The sequence below is a fragment of the Canis lupus genome, chromosome 7, assembly GCF_011100685.1.
Source record: "Canis lupus familiaris isolate Mischka breed German Shepherd chromosome 7, alternate assembly UU_Cfam_GSD_1.0, whole genome shotgun sequence".
NCBI classification, from domain to species: domain Eukaryota; kingdom Metazoa; phylum Chordata; class Mammalia; order Carnivora; family Canidae; genus Canis; species Canis lupus.
In genome coordinates this window covers 25,304,159-25,324,850 of record NC_049228.1, presented here as the reverse complement: position 1 = coordinate 25,324,850, position 20,692 = coordinate 25,304,159, and the positions used below count along the sequence as shown (strand labels likewise).

General features: G+C 38.3%; 2 protein-coding genes across 5 annotated transcripts in view; one reads left to right on the top strand and one right to left on the bottom strand.

Annotated features, from left to right (window-relative positions):
- Positions 1-765: 765 nt before the first annotated feature.
- CENPL (centromere protein L) lies at positions 766-20,561 on the bottom strand. The gene is made up of 5 exons (XM_038542481.1): positions 19,621-20,561; positions 15,713-15,880; positions 11,241-11,492; positions 7,564-8,106; positions 766-4,343 (listed from the first exon to the last, which is right to left on the bottom strand). The coding sequence occupies exons 2-5, from the start codon at positions 15,875-15,877 to the stop codon at positions 4,272-4,274; spliced, it is 1,032 nt and encodes a 343-aa protein (XP_038398409.1). The 5' UTR covers positions 15,878-15,880; positions 19,621-20,561; the 3' UTR covers positions 766-4,271.
- DARS2 (aspartyl-tRNA synthetase 2, mitochondrial) overlaps positions 20,133-20,692 on the top strand; it is a 29,066-nt gene continuing 28,506 nt past the window's right edge. Inside the window, exon 1 of one of the 4 annotated variants that reach the window (XM_038542478.1) lies at positions 20,133-20,263. The gene's annotated coding sequence lies outside the window, so the exon portion shown is untranslated. Of the gene's footprint in view, positions 20,264-20,293; positions 20,675-20,692 lie in introns of those variants that run through there. The other 3 variants (XM_038542477.1, XM_038542475.1, XM_038542476.1) reach the window with 3 other exon arrangements.

The following is a 20,692-nucleotide window of genomic DNA, read 5'->3' as shown; positions in this document are numbered from 1 at the left end:
AGGAAATTTTGAAATAAAATTATTTAAAAATGTAAAACACCCATAATAACCAAAACAATCTTGGAAAAAAAGGAAAGGCTAGAAGACTCACACTCCCCAATTTCAAAATGCACCACAAAGCTACAGCAATCAAGACAGTGTGGTATTGGCATAGGAACTGACATCAATGAAACAGAATTAAGAGTCCAAAAATAAACATCTACTGCCAAATGATTTTTAAGAAAGGTGACAGGGGAAAACGGTCTTTTCAATAAATGGTACTAGAATAAATGAATATCCATATCCAAAAAGATGGATTTGGATGCTTACCTCATCCCATATATAAAAAACTCAAAATGGATTACAGACCTAGATTTAAAACTAAAATTATAAGATCCTTAGAAAAACATAAGAGTATTAACTCTTTGGGACCTCAGATTAAGCAATGATTTCTTAGACATAATATCAAAGGCATAAGAAATAAAAGAAAATAATTGATAAACTGGACTTCCATCAAAATTAAAAACTTTTACATTTTGAAAATAAATCAGTTCACTCTATTTCCAATTCAAATTTTTTTCTTTTAAAGATTTTATTTATTTATTCATGATAGTCACACAGAGAGAGACAGAGAGGCAGAGACACAGGCAGAGGGAGAAGCAGGCTCCATGCAGGGAGCCCGACGTGGGATTCGATCCCGGGTCTCCAGGATCACGCCCTGGGCCAAAGGCAGGCGCCAACCGCTGCACCACCCAGGGATCCGTCCAATTCAAATTTAACATTACATTGTTTCTACTTAGCGTTATTTTATTTTTACTTTTTTACATTTTTAAATTTAAATTCAATTTGCCAACATACAGCACCTAGTGTCTACTTAGCTTTATAATTGTGTAGCTTTTCTCTTATGCTCCAACTCTTGATTCATAACATTGTTTTAAGCTTTATCTTATTACAAACGATGGTAGTAAAACAATAATACCAATAACAAGGAATACCAATAACAATGTAAATACAACGTACATTCCTTTGCCACTCTTCTTTTCCTAAGATAAAGCTGACAATGTACAGTCAAAATACTAGGATTTAAAGATACTAAAAATAATCCCTTGAGTGATCATATGAACTTACAGTTTTATGTTTTCAATTTTGAAGGATTGCTTTTTCTTTTTGATCCAATTTTGTTTTGTAATTATATAAAACGCTTACATAACAAACTGTAAACAGGGACATAAGTATTAACTTTCATTCCTGTCCCCTGTACCCAGTTCCTTTCTTCCCCCAAATTAGTAACCACTTTTATTAGTTTTTGGCTTATCCTCCCATTGTTTTTTGGAAGCATAAAGAAATACACATGCTCATATTTCACCCATTCCTTCCATAAAAGATAGCACACTATAGATACACTGTCCACATGTTGCTCTCTCAACAACGTATCTTAGAGATCAAGATCACTTCATGGCAGTATTAGACATCTTTCTCAAACCTTTTTATAGTTACATACAGGTAATTCACTGTACAGCAAACACCATCATTTATTTAAGCAATCCCCCTTTGATAGGCATTTCGATTTTTTTGTCTTGCTACTACAAATACTATTGCAATAGATAGCCTTATACAACTTCATTTCTACTTTGCTGGTGAGTTTTGGAAATAGAATGCTAGAAGTGGGATTGCTGGTCAAAGGGTAAATCCTACATAATTTTGCTAGATATTGCTAATTTCTCCAGAGAGGTTGTACCATTTCTAACAATCTTTTAACTGTTTCCCTTTCACTCTTGTCCACCTATAACTCATTCTCCCTTATATCTTAAGAAATACAGATTAGGTAGTATTACTCTCCTGCTTAAAACTTCAATGGCTTCCCACTCCATTTAGAATAAAATTCAGTCTTTTTACAGCATTGACAAAAACTTAGATGATGTAGATCCTGCCTCCTTCTATCAGGATTAGGTTTGACTAATAACAAAATAACAATAGCTTACACAAAATGAAAAAGTACTTCTCTGGGACACCTGGGTGGCTTAGTCAGTTAAGCACTAATCCTTGATTTCAGCTCAGGTCATGATCTCAGGGTTGTGAGAGCAAACCCCATGTCAGGCTCCATGCTGGAGGTGCAGTCTGCTTAAGATTCTCTCTCTCTGCCCCTATATGCCTCCCTCTCAAAAAAAAAAAAAAAAAAAAAAGAAAGAAAGGTTACTTCTTTGATACATAAGTCTAGAGGAAGACCACCCAAGGGTGGCAATGAGGTTCAGCTTCAAGAAATACTCAAGGCACAAACTCCTTCCAGACCATGCTCTACCACCCCTATGACCTGACCTGCATCCCCATGACCAAAAAGAATGGCTAGTCATTACATGTGTTTCAAGCAGAAAAGATGGAAGAAGAGTAAGAAAAAGGCAAAGGGTACATGCCTACTTTTTAAGGAAGATTCCTGGAAGCTCTACATGACCCTTCCATTTAGAGGCCATGGGTCAGAACTTAGTCATAGGACTATACCTAGCTCAGAGAAAGGCCCGTAAAGGTCTTTATTCTGGACAGCCACATGCCCAGTCAAAAACTGGAAGACCTAACCAATGGAGTAAGTCTCTGCTACATAATCTCTTCAATTTCATCTAATACTACTCCACCCTTACTCACTATGCTCCAGCCACACAGACTTCCTTTATTCCTCAAATAAGCCAAGTTCTTACCGATGTCAAGGCCTGTGATCTTATCATTTCACCTGCCTACCATACCCTTCCATGCATCTTCATATAGCTATCATCATTCAGGACTCAGCTCAAATGTCACTTCCTCTGAGAGACCTTCTTTGATACTGTATAAAGTCACCCCTTTCCATAATGTACTGCCTTATTTTCTTTATTGCCTCCCTCCACTAGAATATAATTCCACATAAGGATCTTTGTCTTCATTGATGTCCCTGTTACTCAATACAATTCTAAATACACTGTAAGAGCTTAATATCAGTTAAATGAATGACTGTCTGACTCCAAAGCCCTTGCTTTTTCCACTCTCTCTGCTATTCGTGGTATATGTAAAATAATACCCCATTCCAGAAGTTAAACTTTTATAGAATGACAGTCTACTGGGATGCCTGGGTGGCTCAATGGTTGAGCATCTGCCTTTGGTTCAGGTCATGATCCCAGGGTCTGAGACCGAGTCCCACATCAGGCTCCCCACAGGAAGCTTGCTTCTCCCTCTGCCTATGTCTCTGCCTCTCTGTGTCTCTCATGAATAAATAAATAAAATCTTTAAAAAAACAAGAAAAACTTTTTTTAGAATGAAAGTCTATGAAAGTTATTTCCTTTTGGACAGGTTTTTAAAAACATCGTTTCTAAAGTAAAACAAAATCTCCCTATTCTCAATAAATTAAAAGAAGAAATTTAGATATAACATCTTGGGCAAGTCTCCTAAATTGCTCAATCTCATAGTTTGCATCTATAAAATGGAAGAGTTGGTTAAAATGCATTCACTTAATCTGAAGTTATTTACCAAGCACTGTGTTAAAGCAAAATCAGGGATATGAAAGTAAAAGATAATTTCTGCCCTCAAAAAAGGCTCACAGGTGCCTTTCAACTCCACTATTTGTAGGATTCCAAATAATTGTTGGCTTGTAACATTTGTGCTAGAGACAAAGCCTACAATTTATTGTTCCTGAGACATTTAAAGATCTGTCACCATGACACTGATAAACACACTGCTTCATTTTAAAAGTGAATATTTAATTCAACATTGCAACAATAATTGAAAAGTATTAAAAACAGAAGCATATCAGTGGCTTTAAGAAGTGTATATTAATCTCTAGTTTCCTCTGGAGAAGATTTTGATTGCCAACTCTCTACAGTGAAATTTAGGAAAATGTCTTTAGAAGACAGAAATTCTCTCAGGATCCAACTCTCAAATGCTTAAAAGGAACTGAAGGTTTTAAAGACCCAAATCAGAAATACTCAATATTAGAGATTACTTATTTGAATCCTAAAATTTTGATATAAAAAACATTACATATTTTTTTAGAAACATGGTCAAGAAAATAACTCAGCATTTTCTAGAGACTGGCATCCCAGATCAGCATGACTATTATCAAGCACTTGGCTGTGATTCATTCGCTACCACCTTCTTTGTTCTTCTAGATCCTTCCTGAATTCAATCTGGGCAATCCCAAAGGCACCGAGAGGAAAACAGATGCAGACATAGATGCATATTTCTCCTGCAGGCCCCCTCCGTATGGCAATTAGGCAAATAATCAGTGAGAAAAAAGTATATAATCCATCATTTATAGTACCCACAAGACTTTAATCAATTTGAAAAATTGCCAGTTCTGTCAAGTATGCCAAGACTCCAATAAGGTATTTATGACACAGAATCTGAAAAAAAACACACACACACAAAAAAAATAAACACTTAAAATTAGAATTATAACAAAGCAGTGTGATATTTGATAAACTCTGGGCTTATTTTAAATTCCCTATCTGCAAGCTAAGATGAACCCAAACCACTGATGCTCTCAAATAGATTTTATTTAACGAAGACTACTAACTTTAATAAATATACAACTGTTAGTCAATAGTACTTAGAAATAATTAAAGTTCTTATTTATCCTGACTTCGTGGATGGACTATCTGCATAAGGAGTAAGGGGAGAAAGGGAATCCCTGAATCCCTTGGATTTATATACAATTTGAGTATGTACGTTATCTAGAAAGAGGTTCCAGAGCTTCCTTCTTCTCAAAGGAACTTATGATTCCAAAAGTATCTTATAGAAACTAAGCAGATGGCAGAAATCTGGTTAATACACTAATTCCAAACTTTAGAGAGGCAGTACACTGTTGCAGTTAAAAGCATAAGCGGGATCCCTGAGTGGCGCAGTGGTTTGGCGCCTGCCTTTGGCCCAGGGCGCGATCCTGGAGACCCAGGATCGAGTCCCACGTCGGGCTCTCGGTGCATGGAGCCTGCTTCTCCCTCTGCCTGTGTCTCTGCCTCTCTCTCTCTCTCTCTCTGTGACTATCATGAATAAATAAATAAAATCTTAAAAAAAAATAAAAAATAAAAAAAATAAAAAATAAAAGCATAAGCTTTTGAGTCAAATGACTGGTTTCAAATTCAAACTCCACTTAGTAGCTATGTGATCTCGGGGAACCTACTTAGCCCCTGTGCTAGTTTCCTCTTTACAACCTATATAGATTGTTGTGAAAAACTAAATGAGACGGTATATACAAAAAGCTTAATAATGCCTTGCACAATTAGTGCTTAATGAATGTTAGCTATCAAAAAAAAAAAAGTTTAAATGTTTGAATATCTGGGTGCCTCAGTTGGTTAAATATCTGCCTTTGGCTCAGGTCATGATCCAGAGTCCTAGGATCAAGCCCCATATCTGGTAGCCTGCTTCTCCCTCTTCCTCTGCCGCTCCCCCTGCTTGTGCTCTCTTGTTCTCTCTGTTAAATAAATGAATAAAATCTTTAAAAAAAAAAAAGATACTTTTAAAAAATAATAATAAAAATAAATTTTAAAATGTTAGCTCTCATCATAGCATTGTGTGAAGCTAAGAGTCAGTTACCATCTCACATCATTAAGAGAGGTTCTTAGTGGGGCGCCTGGGTGATTCAGTCGGTTAAGCAACTGACTTGATTTTGGCTCAGGTCATGATCTCAGGGTCATGGGATCAACCCCCCAAACCAAGCCCCACATCAGGCTCCACACTCAGCAGGGAGTCTGCTTGTCCCTCTCCCTTTGCTCTTCCCCCCACCTCCCCTTCGCTCACTCTACCTCTAAAATAAATAAAATTAAAAAAAAAAAAGAGGCTCTTAGATGTAGAATGAGATAATAAGAACCACTTTCATATTCCTAAGACACATATATAGCAGTTTTTAAATGTAGCTTACTAATAGAGCATATGAAAACAAAATTTTAAAATATACAAGGACTGGGACACCTGGGTGGCTCAGCAGTTAAGCATCTGCCTTGGGCTCAGGGCATGATCCCTGGATCCAGGATCAAGTCCCACATCAGGCTGCTTGCATGGAGCCTGCTTCTCCCGCTACCTGTGTGTGTGTGTGTGTGTGTGTGTGTGTCTCATGAATAAATAAAAATCTTTAAAAATAAAAAATAAAAATAAAATAAAATATATAAGGACTTCATAAACACTGAATTCTAAAGTGCTAAAATGGAATTTTTTTCCTTTATAATATCAAAGAAACAAAGTATAGTATAATCTTTCAAATGTTTTACTACAAACCAAAGAAATAAGTTTAACATCATGACCCAGTACAAGCACATGTATACACTCATTTTTATATTTTCTATTATATTTCTTTCATTTTTTAAAAGCTGGTCTCTTCCCATAAAAATTATTTTTTTAAAAGATTTATTTATTCATGAGAGACAGACAGAGAGGCAGAGACACAAGCAGAGGGAGAAGCAGGCTCCTCACAGGAAGTCCGATGTGGGACTTGATCCTGGATCCTGGGATTACTCCCTGAACCGAAGGCAGATGCTCAACCACTGAGCCACCCAGTGTCCCTCAAAATTATTTTCCAACTTACTACTGCATTATGACTTTCAGTTTGAAAACACTAATATAGCGCTTATAGAGTATGAGATTTTTGGAACCTAAGAGATAAGCGTCCAAATATTGACTCCTTCTCAATTAAGGGGTCTTAATTAAGGTTCCCCTATCTTGGTCTGTATCCTTGTTTAAAAATAATGTGGAAAAAGAAATAAAATAAAATAAAAAATAATAAAAATAATGTGGATAGGGACCCCTGGATGGCTCAGCGGTTAAGCTCTGCTTTCAGCTCAGGTCAGGGCCTGATCCTGTTGTTCATGGATCGAGTCCCACATCGGGCTCCCTGAGGGGAGCCTGCCTCTCCCTCTGCCTATGTCCCTGCCTCTGTCTCTCTGTGCCTCTCGTGAATAAATAAATGAAATCTTTTATTGATTTTTAAAAATAAAATAAAAATAAACTTTAAAAATAAAAATGTGAATAAAAACACCTACCCACAGCGTTGCTCTAAAGATTAAAATTAAGTGAATTAAACTCCTAGCACAGTGATAAGACCAATATTCACTGCATGTTTATTGTGGCTATACTTTAATACATTTTAAAAATATTAATATATTTTATTATATTTAGGTGCCTACTCTCAGTTTATTTGATACTTCCTCTAGCAAGTACTTGATAATGAGTAAAAAATGTTAATTCTTTCTTTCCCAGGAGCCAGAAAAAAGCCTAACATATAAAGATGATATCTTATATACTTCTAGCTATAATTTTCTAACACACAAAATCCTCTGTTGCTCCAGTAATTATTTCAAAGTTTAACAAAACAATTTTTAGTTTCAAAGTTACTACAAAATAATTCCTATTATTACCAAAGTCTCTAGCACACAGCATATAGTATTATAAAGCTGTATGTAGAGACTGAAGTCTTTCTAGTAAATCATTTATAAAGTATATAATAAAATATCTCTACTGTCTCAAATTAGCATTCCATTGTGCTTCCTCAATGTGGAAAATACAAATGCCATACATTTTGAAAACTATGTAACAATAAGGAAAAATTACATAACTAGATTTGTTCAAACTAACCTTTATTTTTCCATCAGTATGTGCTGAAGCTACAGATGTGGAAACACGGACCAACCTTGTGGCTGATAAATGAATTTTGAAATGCCTATGGAAATGTGAGTATAGGCAGTCCATGAATAGGTCAACTTCTTCCTGAGTAACTTCCCCAGGTGTTTTGTGGACACTGTCCCACAAAGCTTTTGCATCCTCTGGATGTATGGCATAAGAAATGTCCAGACTTTGAGGGCTACAGGGTACAGACCAAAGAAATTCAGTAGCTGCCATATACTGGTCCATTTTGCATGCAGTCCACATAGCAGCCATCCAGGAAAGATTAAATGCATTGATTGCTAAGGGACTGAAGTAACAATCAAAAGTTTTCTGAAACCAGGTTCCTACTATGGCTGTATTCGTCTCTGCTCCATTTGCAAGGAATAAGGGGACACAGGTAAAATCTTCTGAAACAGTCTCCAGAAGACTGTCTCCAAATATACAGCAGAACCAACCAGTCCACAACACTTTATGTTCTCTGTTCTCAGATGGCAATTGAGATTTTGACAGAATCTACAAAGGAAAAAAAAAAAAGGTTCATTAAGTTCAAAAGTACATTTACTCCTAAATTACATCTTCTCAAAATTAGTACATTGAAAAATAGAAACGTATGTTGTGCTACTTGCCAAAAAAAGAAAAAAGAAAAAAGAAAAAAAGAATAATCTCCCTAATCATTTTTAGGGTTTATCAAGTTAACTGACCTTTCTCCTTATAGTCTTATTAGGACATGGTATATGGCAAGATCTTGGTGCAGCCAAAATGCAATAAGGAATGCCAATATGGTATAACCAAGTATACTATCCTGAAAAAAAGAATCTCAAAATCTCAACTTGAGGAGGTACTGTAAAAAGTCACCAAATTCAATGTGCTTGAATCCTTCCATGAAGGAAGAATTCAGGATTTCCTAAAGCAGCTCTATCAACTTAAAAATGTTCTTATGTTAGGTCCACAGTTTCCACCTGTAGGTCCTATTTTTTCCTTATGTGCATGTAAAACAAATCAAATCTAATTTCTCTTCTACAGGAAAAACCCTTCAAATATTTGATTATCCCTATCATATGTAATGCTTCAGGTTCAAAATCTCCGGTTTCTTCAAACATTCCTCTTATGACCTATACAATATATCACTCTGAAAGTCTTCTGCCCGGGAGTCATTCATAAATGAATATAATTACTTCAAAAAGATCTGATTAAAGGACTATGACCATCTTTAACCTAGATTATACTACTCTTAATAAAATCTTAGATTGCAGTAGTTTTCTAATTTTTAGTTGACAGCTTTACATAAATTATCCCTATTCATCTTTGCTGTTAATAGGTAAATCTTGGGGCACCTGGGTGGCTCAGTCAATTAAGCAGCCAACTCTTAATTTTGCCTCAGGTCGTGATCTCAGGGTCCAGAGAATGAGCCCCACATCAGGCTCTGTGCTCAGTGGGCAGTCGGCTTGATATTCTCTCCTTCTCCCTCTGCCCCTCCCCTTGCTTGTATGCTCTTTAAAATAAATAAATCTTGAAAAAAAGGTAAATCTCCCCCTAATATACAGAAATGGTAGGTTTATTCCTATTTTAATCTCTTTCAATTTGACCCATTGCGCCAATCCATTCAGATTTTTTTAAATCTTGATTATGTCCTCCAGCAGATTGACTACTCTCTTAAACTTCAAATCTATAAACCATATGACAAACACACCTCCCAGATATTCACAGAAGTTTTAAAGTTTCACCAGTGAAGTTCACATCCCACTATCGTACCCCTTTAGAGATAATTATTTAAATTGTTAGTTTTAGCATATTTCTCCTTCTTGTTCAAGAGATTTTTTAAGAGACACAAAAGCCTTAAAGCCATCACACTTTAACAACCTAAAGGTCCTGTAATTCTGTGAAGAAATGAGATTTAATTTGGAAACTATTAGGACACTCTACTAAGAATTCAAGAGGTCACTTTTATTCCTCAAAAGAATATCTGCCTGTCGACATGCAAATCACATTACTTCTCTGGGCATCAACTCCTTCATTTGACAAAGACTGCTAATTGTCTATCCAGTACCTGTTTTTCCTTCCACAATAAAACTGTCCTTTTAATGAGGTGGCATAGTACCCACTGAAAAAGAAAAAAAAAAAAGCTTCTATCTATTAAACCTGAAGATAGACATTTAATTCACGGTTATTTAGGCTTTCTGTTTTATGCAGCTAAACCTAATCCTACGAATCTTGAAGATCCTTGTCAATACCATGATCTATACCGGGGGATAGCAAATTTTTTCTGTGAAAGTCAGATAGTAAATATTTTAGGCTTTGCAAGCCCTATGATCTCTGTAGCAAATTTCCTGTTGTAACACAAAAGCAGCCATAGACAATATGTAAACAAATGAAAGCAGTACTGTTCCAATAAAATCTTATTTAGAAAAACAGCAACAAAAACAAAAACAGATTTGGCCTACAGGCCAGTTTGCTGACCCCTGATGTATACAAATAAACAAAATTAGGCCTTTTTGACTGTTTCAGTTTAATTTATGACTAAGACAAGTTCACTCAGAAGAAACAGAAGTACCAGGCATAAATCCAGTTTCTTAATAAATCCAAAGATAGTCCATATTACTTTTAAATATTACACATAGAAAGGAATGTTACAATTCTAAGAGTAACTTGGCATGATATATCACATTATATGACAATAGGTTATACATATAAATATATATACATATATATCTTTTTTTTGCTAAAATCCACCTCTAAGAATTTAAATTTAGTCCATAGAATTATACAGATATACTTACAAAAATGTAGCATTCTTAATGACATGAGGAGTTATCTACATTATTTTTTTAAAAAGGCCATATGCAAAACTATGCACAATACAATCCCAGTTTTAGTAGATCCAGATAGCCAGACAGATATATCTACGTTCATGAGAGATATTGATCTGTAGATTTAATAATCTTTGTCTAGTTTTGTTTTTTTGTGTTTTTTTTTTTAGTTTGTTTTTTTAAAGATCTTATTTATTTATTCATGAGAGACAGAGAGGCAGAGACACAGGCAGAGGGAGAAGCAGGCTCCATGCAGACTCCATCCCGGGACATCAGGATCACGCCCTGGGCTGAAGGCAGGCACCAAACCAATGAGCCACCCAGGGATCCCCTTTTGGTCTAGTTTTGGTATTGGGTAATGCTGGCCTCACAGAATTAAGTTAGGAAGTGTTCCCTCTGGCCCCAGACTCTGAAAAGACTGGTGAGAATTGAAACAATTTCTTCCTTAAATGTTTGGCAGAATTCACCAGTGAACCTCTCTGGGCCTGGTGCTTTCTATTTTGGAAAGTACTGACTCAATTTCTTTAATAAATTGAAGCTTCCTCAGGTTGTCTATTGCCAAACATATATATACCAAAATGTTAAACTGTTTCCTTTGTATTCAATTTTCTTTGTATTTTTATGTATTTCCAAAGTTTTCTAAAATAAACATGACTATAATGTAATTGGAAAAAAACTTTTTAAGTTGGCCATATCTAATTACTATAATTTGGTCAAACAAGACATATAATAGATTCTAAATCACAAGCACAAAAATTTTTTTAAATGGTAAGAAAATACCATTTAAATACCACAATCTCTAAATCAAGCCAGTGCAGATTCTTTTCCCCTGTAACATACCTGGACAAGAAATGCTTCAGGGTCTCTTTGTGTTCCTTTCATTCCTAGGAGAGTGGAGAAAGTCACTTTGATGTTGAAGTCTTCTCCCACTTCCACAGCAAGCCCTTTTTGCTTTTCAGCAGCAATAAATGCACTCAGAAGACTAGCATACTCCTTGAGATTAGTATAGGAGAATTTATATAGGGGAGTTAAACTATATAAAGTCCATTGTTTATGCAGAAGGAATGCAACTTTTTGAGGATCATTATCTTCCTACAGAAAAAAGACAAAAAAAAGTTTAAATTCTCACTTACTAATATTTCCTAATTCTTAATCACGGTATTTTAAATATTTAATACAAATCTACTACTAGGTCAACCAATATTCGACAAAGCAGGAAAGACTATCCACTGGAAAAAGGACAGTCTCTTCAATAAATGGTGCTGGGAAAATTGGACATCCACATGCAGAAGAATAAAACTACACCATTCTCTTATACCATACACAAAGATAAACTCGAAATGGATGAAAGATCTAAATGTGAGACAAGAATCCATCAAAATCCTAGAGGAGAACACAGGCAACACCCTTTTTGAACTTGGCCACGGCAATTTCTTGCAAGATACATCTATGAAGGCAAGGGAAACAAAAGCAAAAATGAACTACTGGGACTTCATCAAGATAAAAAGCTTCTGCACAGCAAAAGAAACAGTCAATAAAACTAAAAGATAACCTACAGAATGGGAGAAGATATTTGCAAATGGCATATCAGATAAAGGGCTAGTATCCAAGATCTATAAAGAACTTATTAAACTCAACAGCAAAGAAACAATCCAATCATGAAATGGGCAAAAGACACGAACAGAAATTTCACCAAAGAAGACATAGACATGGGCAACAAGCACATGAGAAAATGCTCTGCATCACTTGCCATCACAGAAATACAAATCAAAACCACAATGAGATACCACCTCACACCAGTGAGAATGGTGAAAATTAACAAGACGGAAAACAACAAATGTTGGAGAGGATGTGGAGAAAGGGGAACCCTCTTATCCTACGACCCAGCAATTGCACTACTGGGGATTTACCTCAAAGATACAGATGCAGTGAAAAGCCGAGAAACCTGCACCCCAATGTTTATAGCAGCAATGTCCACAATAGCGAAACTGTGGAAGGAGCCTCAGTGTCCATCAAAAGATGAATGGATAAAAAAGATGTGGGGGCAGCCCCGGTGGCTCAGCGGTTTAGCGCCGCCTTCAGCATGGGGTGTGATCCTGGAGACCCGGAATCGAGTCCCACATCGGGATCCCTGCAAGGAGCCTGCTTCTCCCTCTGCCTGTGTCTCTGCCTCTCTCTCTCTGTCTGTCATGAATAAATAAATAAAATCTTTAAAAAAAAAAAAAAAAAGAAGAGGTGGTCTATATATACAATGGAATATTAGCCATTAGAAACAACGAATACCCATCATTTGCTTCGACATGCATGGAACTAGAGGGTATTATGCTGAGTGAAGTGTGAAGTAACTCAATCAGAGAAGGACAAGTATTATATGGTTTCACTCATACGGAGAATATAAAAAATAGTGAAAGGGATTATAGGGGAAAGGAGAGAAAACGAGTGGGAAAAATCAGAGAGGGTGACAGAACATGAGAGACTCCTAACTCTGGGAAACGAACAATGGGTAGTGGAAGGGAAGGTGGGCAGGGGGTTGGGGTGACTGGGTGACGGGCACTGACGGGGGCATTTGAAGGGATGAGCACTGGGTGATATACTATATGTTGGCAAATTGAACTCCAATAAAAAAATATACAAAAAACAAACAAAAAACAAATCTACTAGTAGATACCTGATCTTTACACTGCAGCCAAAGTAGCCTGTAGGACCCTGAAGATCCCTGAACACGCCTTTTCATTTGCAGTACCTTCACCTCAGAATACTCTTCCCACATGAAGAACATGGAATGTTCCTTTCCTTCATTCACATCTGTCCAAATGTCACTCAAGCAAGCCACCCTAATTTTGTCTCACTCCAATTTTGTCACTTTATATTTCCTTAACATGCTTTTTTTCCCTCACAGCATTTACTATATGACATATTTCTGATTTTTACTGTCTGTCTTCCTTGCTAGAGTAGGAGTATGATGAGAACAGGGATTTTGTCTATTTTATTAAGTACTATATCTCTAACATCTAGAACATTGCCATCTAGAACAGCTGTTCAATAAATACTTATTGGATGAACATTTATATTTTACTTTTAGAAATTAAAAATTATAGATTTTGAAAATAGTAACTATTCCTGGAGCATCTAATTTGATTAGATTTAATTAGATAATTTTCTTAAATGTTTGGCAGTAAATACACTCTATGATACAATGTCAATATCAACAGATTAAATAAAAAGATACTTGGAGGATGCCTGGGTGGCTCAGTGGTTGAGTGTCTGCCTTTGGCTCAGGGCATGATTCCGGGGTCTGGGGATCAAGTCCCGCATCAGGCTCCCTGCAAGGACCCTGCTTTTCCCTCTGCTTGTCTCTTCCTCTCTCTCCTTGTGACTGTCATGAATAAATTAAATCTTAAAAAAATAAAAAAATTTTAAAAAAGATACTTGGGATCTTTCTTCCCATGCCCTATTAGAACCACAAGCACCATCCAAAAAAAAAAAAAAAAAGCCACTTCCTCTATATTGGCCCCATGGCATTATTGAGGAGCTTCACATACACCCCTGTGCAGGTTCCTACTTTTATCCTGAATTGAATTTTTCTATAAAATCCATACTTTACGACATAGTCTTACAGCTCCAACTATCTTTTGGAACTTTCATTACAGTTGTCTATTTGATAAATATTTGTTCTGACTAGAGTGTTCATGGCAACTTTTACAAAACTGGTATAAAAAGTTATGATCAAAGGATACAGGAAAATTGTATCATAAAGATAAGGAAATAGACATTCTATTCTTTAATTTATATATAAGTTCTGTTTTATAGTTAGGAACTATCACTTTCATTACCAGCACTAGTAATCTAAGAAACTTTGCAGAAAGAAACAAAAATTTTTCCATATCTCAAAAGATACAAGGCACAAAATATTGACAAGAAAACAAGATGACAGGGAAGTATGGGTGACTGATCAGCCAGTCTCCTTGCTATGTTTCTAAAACCACACATCAAGGATGCCTGGGTGGCTTAACGGTTGAGCATCTTTGGAATCAGAGCATGATCCCAGGTCCGGGGATTGAGTTCCGCATCAGACTTCCTGCAGGGAGCCTTCTCTCTCTGCTTGTGTCTCTGCCTCTCTTTCTCTCTCTCGTGAATAAATAAAATTTTAAAATAAATAAATAAATATTTAAAAAATAAAACCATACGTCAAACCTGCATGACTAGGGTTTTATTTCAAGTTCTGGTAAAATCACAAATAACTAATTTGATAAACTTTCAGAGTTGTTTATGAATAATCGAAACAGAGACTATTGCCAGCAGACAAATCTGAGACAATATAAACACCAAAATAATTTAGTAATGATTCAGAAAAATTTGAAAAACAAAAAAAAATTAAATCTGATAGATAGATAGATAGGTAGATAGATAGATAGATAGATAAATGGTGGAGAAATAAGAAATGGTTTACAATAGAATCCCAAAGGCTGGCTAATAAATATGAAACAAATGGAGTTTGAAAATCATTATACTGTGAATATCATGATAAAGATAGAATCAGGCAAAAATTATCCATGGATAGTAAGTATTAGGGGAAATTCTGATGAGGAACAGAATATTTACATTATCCTAAAGTGTATCCCAGACTGCTTATCAGATGCAGAGATGAATAAAACAGTAATCTCTGGGCAACATCTTGACAGGATAATCAAAATTGATACCACCTATGTACTACCAGATGTTATTCCCCAAGAACAACACAATAGCCTCTATGCTATATTCCATCCAATACATAACATCAATCTAACCATGAGGAAATATCAGACAAACACAAAATTAAAAATATTCTATTTAAAAAGGAAAAGGGGGCAGCCCTGGTGGCTCAGCGGTTTAGCACCGCCTTCAGCCCAGGGCGTGATCCTGGAGACCCAGGATCAAGTCCCACATCAGGCTCCCTGCATGGAGCCTGCTTCTCCCTCTGCCTGTGTCTCTGCCTCTCTCTGTGTGTCTCTCATGAATAAATAAAATCTTTAAAAAAATAAAAATAAAAAATAAAAAGGAAAAGGGAGGAAACTACATTCTTCAAAACATCAATGTCATAAAAGACAAAGAAATACCATGGAAATGCTCCAGATTAATGGAAGTTAAAGGACATAAGAGGGGCGGTATTGATAGTGTGAATAATTGCTTGTTTTTGCTATTTCTCATTTATTTAATTACCTGAGAGATTAAGAAGATACTAAAAATACTATTAAAAAGTAACAAAAATCAAAATGTTTTGCTCACAGATATTCTCAATTATTGAGTAACATGAACGAACATAAAAGGCATACCTGTAATTGTGAACACTGAGGAATCTTCCTTCGAGGTGGAGTTGGGACAAATGAAGTCTGCTTCCTGACTGATTCTAATCGTTTCTGCAAAGGGGTGGCACCTATAAAGTAATCTTTAAGCCTTGAGGATGCAATGTGCTGATGAGTTGACTCATAAGAATCCATGGTCTACACAAAAAGAAATAAAACTAAAAGTTAACTAAAAAGTTAATTCATGCTCACAGTTTCACTGGTTCTTGTCCTTACTATAAAGGAATTTGGTAATCCATTCTTCAGCAATGACACTTTATTACTAGTCACCCTGGGCAAAAAACTTTACAGTGATGAGAAAAATTCTACTTTTCTGCTATTTAAGATCTTTCATAATTCAGCTTGCCCTTACCCTACTTGTCCTAGATAAGTAGCTCTCCTTGATCATCTAGTCAGTATCACTCTTTTTGGCCCATATTCTCGTCTTCGTGTTTTTGCCTATCAATCATGTTCCTTATCTGAAGTATCCTTTTCCCATCCCACCTCCTTTAGGACCATGCTTGAATCTGATCTCTTTTCAAGTAGTAGGGTTTTATTAATCTTTTTTCCCCAGAATACCTATTTTATACACTTCTGTCTGGATCAGTAGCTCATTCCTAGAAGCAATGTGTATCGGGGCATGGCTGTATGTGTATAGAATGAGATCTCTTCCCCAGACTAAAAAACTTTGACTGAAACCATGCTTTATATATCTCTTGTATAATTACCCTAAAATAATGCTGAGTGTTCTTTGTTAGCAAGTATTGGGGTGGGTTTGGGGTTTGTTTTTTGGGGTTTTTTGGTAGTTTTAAGTTCTTCTTTAAATTCCAGTTAGTTAACATACAGTGTAATATTAGTTTCATGAGTAGAATTCGGTGGTTCATTACTTACATATAACACTCAGTGCTCATCACAAGTGCCCTCCCATCACGCATTTAATCCATCCTCCCTCTGCCTACTTCCCCTAACAAGTATCAGTTTAATTGAACAGAAAAATTTCATAGAACTCTGAAATTATAACTTTCATTGAAAGGAATTACGATTTAAAAGTTACAATAATTGGGCAGCCCGGGTGGCTCAGCGGTTTAGTGCCGCCTTCGGCCCAGGGTGTGATCCTGGAGACCCAGGATCAAGTCCCGCGTCGGGCTCCCTGCATGGAGCCTGCTTCTCCCTCTGCCTGTGTCTCTGCCCCTCTGTGTCTCTCCTGAATAAATAAATAAAACCTTAAAAAAAAAAAAAAAAAAAAAAAAAGAAAAGTTACAATAATTACTCCCAAGTACTGGCACAATTACCCTTTGAAAAAAGTTTTTCAAATGAAACTTGCAGGGGTGCCTGGGTGGCTCAGTCGGGGGTTGAGCATCTGTCTTCCGGGCAGCCCGGGTGGCTCAGCGGTTTAGCACCACCTTGGGCCCAGGGCCTGATCCTGGAGACCCGGCACTGAGTCCCATGTCAGGCTCCTTGCATGTTTCTCCCTGTTTCTCCCTCTGCCTCTCTCTCTTTCTCTCTCTCGAATAAATAAATGAAATCTTTAAAAAAAAAAAAAAAAGGCAAAGCATCTGTCTTCCCTCCTAACTCTGGGAAATGAACAGAGTTGCAGACGGGGAGGTAGCCTGGGGGTTGGGGTAACTGGGTGACGACAGGCACTGAGGAGGGCACTTGATGGGATGAGCACTGGGTGTTACACTATATATATGTTGGCAAATCGAACTTCAATAAAAACAAATAAAAAAAAAAGCATCTGTCTTCCATTCAGGTCATGATACTAGAGTCCAAGATTGCCCTGCATGGACTCTCCTGCTCAGCAGAGTCTGCTTCTCCCTCTTCCTATGCTTCTCCCCTACCCTACTTGTGTTTGCACACTCTCTCTCTCTCCAAGAAATAAATATAATCTTTAAAAAAAACGAAACCTTGTATTTAATAGAGTATTTAAATTTCATTATGTCGAAGTAGGACACCACCTGTATCTTGCACAAAACTTTATAAATATGTATCGCAATGCTCACATAATGCCCAAGCAAGATCATACACCACCAACTTAAGTAGCAGCTACTTTAAAGCATTTTACCTTTAAATGCATACTGAATTACCTCTTTAAAAGGAGGTTTTATGGCCCCTGGGTAGCTCAGTCAGAGTCTGACTCTTGATTTCAGCTCAGGTCATGATCTCAGGGTCATAAAATCGAGCCCTAGGTTGGGGCTCCATGGGCTGGGCATGGAGCCTGCTTGAGATTCTCTCTCTTTCCCCTACACCCACCCCTTCACTGGCGCTCGGTCTTAAAAAAACAAAGAGAGGGGAGAATTTTAATGAGTCCCATCTACACAGAATGTTTCTTTCAAATTTTAATTTGGATTAATTGCTGACATTTATTAAGTATTCACCAGGTGCCAGATTCTTATCCAAGCCCCTACAAATATTGTCTCCTTTAATACTCAAACCCCATGAGGTCGTTTGTTATATTCCCAGTTAGACAAAAAGAAAAAGAAGTAATTTGCCAAAGTCATACATTTACTGAACCCAGACAAGATAATGCCAGAGTAGGTGCTCTTAACTCCTTTTTTCACATTGCCTTTCAATAGGGATCAATTTCAAGGCAAAAATATGCCCTGCTGAATTTGACTCCTTAAAAGAGAAATGCTACAAATTCCAAAAAAGATTTAAAAATCTATCTAGGTGAGAAAAAGGCTATTAGCACTGAGACCGTTGGTTTTGGGAAAATCTTTCCCCTAAGTATTCAATTATGGTAATGTGAAATATCCCAATCCATGCATGAAAGATTAGAAAGTGACTTACATCTATTTTACTCTCTTACTCCGCACTCAAAAATGTGCGATTTTGTCCTACCCAATAATTATGAGGTTAAAAATATGTCTTGACTCATTATTTTAATGTCCCAGTCTTAACCCCCTTTCTCAGTCCATAACTAGTGGTCCATAGACGCCACTTCTATCCTGTCATTACTTTGCTGGAGATCCCTTAACAATTCCCACACATCTGGGGATCCCTAGGTGGCTCAGCAGTTTGGTGCCTGCCCTTGGCCCATGGCGTGATCCTGGTGTCCCGGGATCCAGTCCCGCATCGGGCTCCCTGCATGGAGCCTGCTTCCCCGCTGCCCGTGTCTCTTTCCTCTCTATGTATTCATGAATAAATAAATAAAATCTTAAAAAAAAAATTCCCATACATCTTTTAGATGAAGTCAGAACTGCTCTTAGTTTCATAGCGCTACATTATCTGATCTCATTATTTGAGATTATCCAGGTTCATTTTCTACTTCAAGAGTTCTTAGCCCAAGATCTATACACATATGACCTTTCCAAAATCCAACAACCCTCTAAGGCTGTATCCAAAATGTCATATGCATGTGTATTTGGTGGTGGAGGGGTATGAAGCAAGGCCCAGTATTTCTGAATTTCTGAAAAGGTTAAGAACCACTGCCCTACACCCAAATAGATGCTCCCTACCCTGGACTGGTCATCACCCTACTACTGCCCTTCGTGCCTATCAGGTTGGCTTCTGTGCCCTGACTTTTTAATTCAGCCTACAGCCAACCAAGAATGCTCTCCTCCCTGAGCTAAAACAATTCATCCCGCGGGCTTCACGTCCTCAGAGGCTGGCCGGTATCCAGGGAGCACCACCGGCTCCTCTCGCACTTGTAGTTCATACCACATAGTTACAAGTTAGTTGTTTTCTTGTGGTGAATCCATGAAGGAAGGGACCCTGACCTAACTCACTTTTCTACATTGTCACCGATAATGGTGTCATCCCACCGCCAATGGTTGGCCCAGTGCCAAGCACGCAGTGTGCAGCCACCTAAACACCCAAGTGCTGCGAAGATGACGAGCACACAACAGAGCACAACATAAACTTTACCGCCAGTCCTGGACAAATACAAAGCGTCTTACCAATAAAATGCCGTGATGACGCTGTCGCCCATGCCGGCTTCACGAATCATTCTTCATCTGGTTCCTAAATTTGAGGTTGATACTAAAATCCCCTTAAGTTTAAAAAAAAAAAAAAAAGCCGCCAAAACGGAGGAACCGCTGGCTCTCCCAAATTCCCTCTCGCTCCACAAGAAGTGGGTTCACCAGGAACACAAACCGCGCAGGAAGGAGACCTCGGCGTCTTCGGACGTCCCGCAACTTCACCCGGGGAGGGGCCTTTCCGCGACCAACCGCCTGCTCTGCGACCCTCGCTCCTGCGGAGTCGGCTTCTGCCTGAGGAGGAGAGGAGCAAGGGGCAGGGGGTCACAACTCGCCCCTCTCCACCGGAGCCCTTCGGAAGGCCAGCTCTGACACCCCGCCTTTGAGAACGGCCACCGAGCCTCCTCAGCCGCCGCCTCAGTTTAAAATCGTTTCCCGTCTTGCTCTGCGGCCCGACGCCGGAAGCCTCCCAGGTACCGTTCACGCGTTAGTGAAGCGACTACGGTCGCCATTTTAATTGAGGTCAAGCGACCTAACCGTTATCGTCAACGTGGCTAATCGCACGGTGTCCGTCTTCTGCGGTTTTTCTACCAGCGCGAAGCGGTCCTTCATATTTCCGCCCATAGTAAGCATGGTGGCGGCAGCCCTGCTCTGATTGGCTGGATGCCTTTACCCTAAATTGGGCGCTCGCCGGGGCCGCCTGAGAAGCGCTTGGTTCTTAGCGACGATCTGGGTGTGGGTCCTGGACCGGAGAAGGTTTGGGGTTTACTGGCCTTCCTCCTTCTGAAGACCGGAGGCCGGCTGCCAGGGGTAGGGAAGCTTGAGGCCTGAGACAGAGTTCCTTCCTGTTTCGCCAGTTCGGCCGGCGGGAGCTTTCGGGGAAGCGCGGAAGGGAGGGAGGGGTGCGCGCTCGGTGAGCGGCGCCTTCCGCCTGGGCGTGGCCGCTGCGCCCCACCCTGCCCTGCTGCCTCAGCGGTGCTCGCGGCTCTTCCGGCCGCAGTCCGGTTGGTTAGAAGTGGAAACTGATGCACTGAAGGTGGAAAAAAGGATCTTC